At 29.4% G+C, this 6,862-nt stretch overlaps 1 protein-coding gene across 1 annotated transcript; it reads right to left on the bottom strand.

The window, feature by feature from the left end:
- Positions 1 to 871: 871 nt before the first annotated feature.
- Positions 872 to 3,972, bottom strand: LOC108686120 (coilin). The gene is made up of 5 exons (XM_018191222.1): positions 3,500 to 3,972; positions 2,539 to 2,717; positions 1,757 to 2,445; positions 1,590 to 1,689; positions 872 to 1,285 (listed from the first exon to the last, which is right to left on the bottom strand). Exons 1-5 carry the CDS (start codon positions 3,754 to 3,756, stop codon positions 1,155 to 1,157), a joined length of 1,356 nt encoding a protein of 451 aa, XP_018046711.1. The 5' UTR covers positions 3,757 to 3,972; the 3' UTR covers positions 872 to 1,154.
- Between the last annotated feature and the right edge of the window lie 2,890 nt (positions 3,973 to 6,862).

Raw genomic sequence — 6,862 nt, 5'->3', positions numbered from 1 at the left:
ATATATATATATATATATATAAATAAAGATAGATATCAATGACAATTAAAATTAATTATGATTTATTAAAAGTTTAAACTTTTTAATAAAATTAATGTTATAATTCATTTTAATCCATTCTACTTATGAAAAATATTAATTAGCACATAGGCAATGTGATTTCGAAATATGCGTTACAAGGAATATAAGTCCCAATTTCACATAAAACTCGCTTTTAAATCTATTTGGTAAAGTCCCTAATCCGCAAATGAGTCGTGCATTTCTAAAAATTTTTATTAAGTAAAAAATATGATGTTCAGATTTTTATTTTTATAAGAATCAAATATAATCTAATCAAAGGCAATAACATTATGACGAACAATAACTGCTAATACTATTAGAATAAATTTCAAATTCTATTACTACAGTAAAAAAATTTAAATTAAAAATTTAATGTTAGAAAATATTAAAAATTTTTCTTTATCTCATAGAAAAATATTTGTATGTGCATCTGTTCAATATGAAATAGATCAATACTAAAATAATAATTTGAATATATATAAAACTTTTTTAATTTGTGAAAAATAGTTTATAATTATAATAAAATATTTATTGAATTATTTGCATGAATCGAATTATAAACTAAATAATGACAAAAAAATTTATATAGTTTTGTAATTCGTAACTAATTTATTGCTTTATAAAATAATTCGATACGAATTTATCTAGGAAAACTTACCTTGTGTGTGTAAATTATATTATACATTATATTATACATTATTAGACATATGTAATAATATTTATTTAATATTTCAATATTTTTTCTCTCTAAGATGTGTAAAACTATGGCAAAAAATTAATTGCTAATTACACGTAAATAAATATTACTAAATCCGTTTATACAACTAATGTAGTTTAATAACTTAACATGTTTTGTATTATGAACTCAGTACTAATATAAAATTAGATCGCATATTAATGCGAATGTCAAAATTTATTATTAAATATTTTTAAAAAATATAACGTAATAAAATCAAATACTTAATCTGAACAAGTACACAATTCTAAATGCATAGAAAATGTAAATAAAAAAGTTAAACATAAAATAAATAATTGCGTTGTCAAACAGAATGAAAATAAAATATAGGAACAAATATTTATAAAATAAAAGAGTACTAAATTAGGCGTGGTTCTATCATCTGTGAATAATTAAGTATAAGTGTTTCTCTATCAGGTTGATTTTTAGATTCTTCTTCTAAGAGAGAGAACTTCCCGAATGGCACTTCCTGAATTTCCTCTTTACCATCTGTAAATAAGAAATTTCTTTTCAAATACAAAAATATACACAGTGGTCGGTATTTATTTATATGGGTACTAATATGGGTAATAACTAACTAATGCATTTTTGAAATTTAAAGTGAAATAGATAAATGTTTGACATTTAAGAGCTGTAGCAGAAAGGCTGACTTATATAATTTTAAGACAGTGTCTTATGAATTAAGTCTTATATCTTTGTCATAAGAACTATCTTATGCCTTAAAGAACATCTTAAGATATTATTCAAAACGATCTTAGAATAAGAACGGACTATACCAATTAATATTACTTACGGAGTATTTGAAGAGTATAATTTCCCTGTACGCAAGCTACTACTTCAGCCAAAACAGAATTAGACACCTGAGGCGTGTAATCTGTACCAATCTTTAAAGTCTGAAACTTAATACTGTTTAGAAAAAAATATAGTTAATCTTAAAATAAAATAGATAGAGATACATACTTTGAAAGCAATAATATCATTAACTTGCGGTTTTCTAGTCATTATTGGAACCTTTTCTAGATCAGCATACAAATTTTTATAACTTTGTATTTCCTTCTTAGATTCTTTACTACATAAATTTTTTTCTGTACTATCTTCCATAATTTTGTTTAAATTTTTGCTTCTTATCCCGTCATTTAATATATCTTCCGTTTTAACATCGTTTTTTAACTTTTTATTTATAAAGGTTATTGGCGTCGAGCTATGTCCTAATGCTAAAAGCGTAGAAAGATCTCTAGAAGATGATGTTTCGTTTAAGTAAGAATGATTTATAGATTCTTCTTGTACTGCTATTTGTCTTGCAATATTATGTTCATCATTTTCTATATCATCAAATCGTATATGTTTTCCCGATGGAATAATACAGGAATCTATTATTTTTGGTTTCTTTAATTTTGGATCTTTTGATATGTTTTCTTCAATTCTATTAGAAGGCGATATAATGAACTGAGATTGATTTTTTGATTTTCGTTTTCGCACTCTTTTCCTTTTTGTAATGGATACAATCGAATCTATCACGTTACAATTCTTTGTTAAATTATCTGTAGTTTTAGAATTATCTATAGTTTTAGAATCTGTATCCTCTTCACTACAATTGACTACTGTATCACTGATTATACTATAGAAAGGCATATCTTTTGTGGCATTATCTGAAATGAAAACAATTAATTGTGTTATAAAACAAAAATTTCATTTTTCTTCATTTATTTTTACACAGTACAGCATAAATAAAACAAATTAACTTATTGAAGCTGGTTGTGTATTATTCAAGGTATCGTTAAATGTATTTTGTGCAACAATTTCCTGTTTTCCTGTTTTAATATTTGTTGCTGTATGCAGAGCCTGCTTATCAAATATAGAAACATGGTTAGTTTCTACAATAGCCAGAGTTTCGTTATTTATTCCAGATCCAGGAACTATTCTGTAATTTATCAGATTATTAATAAAATTAATAAAATTACATATAATTAATTTAATCAAATGCTGTTATGCATCGTCTAAAATATGCAGTCAAATGGGGAGCACAGACTTTTGCATAAGACATAAGAAATCCAACCAATCAAAATTCTTTGCTTCATGGAAAGGAAGGACTTTGATTGGTACATTTTCTTATGCATTATGTGCTATGCAAGAGTCTGTTTCCCCACTTCAAGCGGAGACTATTTTATTTTATGTTATGTCTACTATAGTCTATTATATTTTATGTCTATTATTCAGTTAACATATTTTTCTCATAAAGCTTCGCAATAAACAAAATTAAATTAATTAAACTAAACTAATCATGATTTTCTTTTCTTCTATCTCTTTCTTTGATCCGTATTTCAGCTACTCGACATTTAAATGGCCCTGAAAGAGAGAATAGAAAAAGAAGTGAGATAGAAGTTTAGATGGCGTTACTGAGCAACTTACTTATTTCACGCATCGCACTCCATTTTGGTCAACAAAATCAGGAGAATTGCGCTACTATATGTATCGTGGTGTTATCGTAGCCTGACAGATTTCATAACCTCAATAGTCATCAATTTTAACGTTTAATATCTCGGTTCGCGGGGTCAACCTAACTTTTTTCTTACAGATTCTTTTGTTTTGTTGCAAAAACGCGTTAAATGAGCCTAATTTTTCGATTTTTATCAAAATCGAAGGTAAAGATCATATTCTAAATAAATACCAAAACATTAATAAAACACAAGATACAATACTAACAAAATTGTCTCATTCTCCTTAAGTATTCTTACATCCTCTATTGGCGGCAGATATTCGGTGTCATTCAGCAACAAATGGAATGGTTCCGCAATATTGAACAATTTACTAATATGTTGCTTCAAATGATTAATCTGCTGAATTTTCATTCCATCGACAAAGATCCAGCAGGACCGACGTGCATCATAGAAAAACTTAGAAAGATCAACCTTCAACCGAAAATGTGGACGCTTTTTTATGTCGTCTTCCATAGTTATCATTGCAAAACGTTGATCAACTTTTTCAATTAACACTTCGAAAAACCTCGAACTCGTGATGAATTTTTTTCTTTGTTCTAGATTATAAACTAGCTCACGCTTCAAAACAGCATTCCGGCCATGTGAGAAGAAAGTGAGTGATAAATCAGAAACAATTAGGTGGCAGGTACGCCATCTGGAGAGAAGCGGGAGAGTTAAAATCCCCTCCCAAACTCATGATGAAAACAGGGACTTCGTACAATAAAAAGAACAGAGAATAGAGAATAAGAATTTCAACCTATAGAAATCACGTATTGTGGAATACATAGTTTCTGATAGGTTGAAATTTTTATTCTTTAGATCTAGTCTAAAGCAGTATCTTGATTGGTTCATCGGCTTAAGTTTACACCTTACGCATATTGTTACGGAATTTTGTGTGCGGCAGTCCTAATTCTATACCTCAAGTACGCTGGGTTCGTTTGGAGCGATCTCGAGAGACTAAAGCCTGATCTACAATTGCGTAAACATAGTTGTAAGTGGTTGTAACAATTCACCAATCACAATCGAATATTCTCCATATTCAAGGATTGATCAATTCTTACAATTACATTTATGCAATTGTAGATCTAAAATGAATAATACTAATGTATCTTACGATTATAATTACGACTTTTATGACTATATGCCTGTTCTATAATAGCTAAGCACAGCTGTAAGTGATTATAGTTGTAAGAATTGACCAATCACAGTCAAATATTCTCCTCTCATTCGACTTGATTAATTCTTACAACTATAACCACTTACAACTACGACTATTTATTGTAGAATAGGCTTTAGACAAGCAACGTGCTGTCTTTTAATATGTTATTATTAAATGTAATAATGTTATTATTAAATGCAGAAAATTCCTATATATAAGTTGCTAAATTCTAATAATAAAAAGAAATTTTTACATCGATAACAAGTAGAAAGAAATAAAAAATCGAAAATGAGCAAGATCTCCAGCAGCAGCATATTTAATTGATGCGCCCGTATTGTTCATAATTTGATTTATGTAAATAATTCAATAAATATTGGGAGTACAAATTAGTTCGGTCCGTTTTTTTGTGCATTTATTTCAAAACAAAATGAATGAACAGATTAATTAAAGTATTGTCTATTGCTGCCTATTATTTTTTCCCATCTCTCAGGCAATTTTCGAATTCCATCTCGAAAAAATGACTCGTCTTTGGAGGCGATCCAATTTTGGAAAATTTTCGATTTCTGCGAAAGAAGTGAACCGGTGACTTGCAGCCTTTGGAACAACCAGTAATCAGAAGGAGCAATGTCTGGAGAATACGGCGGGTGCGGTAAAACATCCCATTTGAGTGTTTCCAAATGTTTTTTTACGACTTTAGTGACATGAGGCTGAGCGTTGTCATGAAGAAGAATAACTTTTGTATGTCTTTGCTCGTATTTCGGCTGTTTTTTCTCCCAATGCACGCTCAAATGAATCAATTGTAGCCGATACCGATCGCCCGTAATGGAAACTAGGTTTCAGCAGCTCATAGTAAACAAGACCCTTTTGGTCCCACCAGATACAGAGCATGATCTTCGAACCATGAATGTTTGGCCGTGGTATTGATGTTGAGGTCGATGACAACAATTGACCGGGTTTAGTATTTTTTCTTCTTGGGGTTATCGTAGAATATCCACTTCTCATCTCTAGTCACAATTCGATGCAAAAAATCTTTTCTCTGTTGTCTTTGAATCAGCTGTTCGCAAGTGAAAAATCGTCTTTCAACGTCTCTCGGTTTCAGTTCATAAAGTACCCAATTTTTTTGTTTTTGAATCATTCCCAATCCCAATGGCTCTCAATTGTACAGAAACGGCTTGTTGAATTACCCTTAATGATTCTGCAAGCTCCTCTTGCGTTTGATTCTGACCTTCTTCGAGTAATGCCTCTAATTCTTTGTCTTCGAATTTTTTTGGCTGTCCAGAGCGAGGCTTGTCTTCAACGCTGAAATCTCCATCCTTGAAACGTCGAAATCATTTTCTACATGATTTATCAGTTGGAGCAGCGTCACCATAAACTTCGACAAGCATTCGATGGACTTCAGCCGCACTTTTCTTCCAATTAAAGCAGAAAATCAAAACCTCCTCAAATACAGTAAAAATCAAGGTTTTTATATGAAACTCAAAGCGATATAAACTGAATATTATTAGTAGATGTTTAATTTCTCTGAAACCGTCAAAATCAGCTGTTACTATGAACCATTCACAGTTGGAGCTATCTTTAGGGAAAAGGACCGAAATAATTTGTATTCCCAATATATATATATTCAAGTTATTGGATGCATTCAGTATTACAACTGCTCATTGAGTGCTCAGTGAGCTCTTGCATCTAATTGGCATATTGCGTTAAGGCTTAAACATAATAGACACAAAAAACAGGGAATAACGAGCTGTCCAATCAGAGCTCTGAGATATAATACCGAACTTACCTATCAGAGCTCTGATTGGACGACTATTCCTTGCCTTGATGTTATTCCTTGTTGCTTGTACCTTTGTGTTTAAGCCTTTAGAATTAAGAAATAATATAGACCAAACAGATATAAGAGCTCACTGAGCGCTCAATGAGTGGTCGTAGTACTAAATGCTTCCATTATTTTAGTATTGATATATTTCATATTCAACAGAATAAATGCACATACAAATATTTTTCTATGAGAAATATTTTTAATACTTCTTAATAAATACTTATAATAAATAATACTTCTTAATAAATACTTCTAAATTTTCAACTTGTAAATTTTTTTATTGTAGTAATAGAATTTAAAATTTATTATAGTAATGTTAGCAGTTATTGTTCGACATAATGTCTTTTTTTAAATATGTATGATCTAATCTTTGATTATTATTAAGATTATTAAGATTATTATTAACTTGATTTTCATGAAAATATAAATCTGAATATCATATTTTTTACTTAATAAAAATTTTTAGAAATATTGCACGATTTATTTGTGGATTTATATAGGAATTTTATTACCAAGTAGATTTAAAAGCGAATTATATAAATTTATTATATATATTCCTTGTAACATATTTCGAAATAACATTATCTATGTGCTAATATCTTTTCATAAGT

This window comes from Atta colombica, unplaced genomic scaffold (genome assembly GCF_001594045.1).
Source record: "Atta colombica isolate Treedump-2 unplaced genomic scaffold, Acol1.0 scaffold164, whole genome shotgun sequence".
In the NCBI taxonomy this organism is placed as follows: Eukaryota; Metazoa; Arthropoda; class Insecta; order Hymenoptera; family Formicidae; genus Atta; species Atta colombica.
This window is presented reverse-complemented; position numbering and strand designations above follow the sequence as displayed.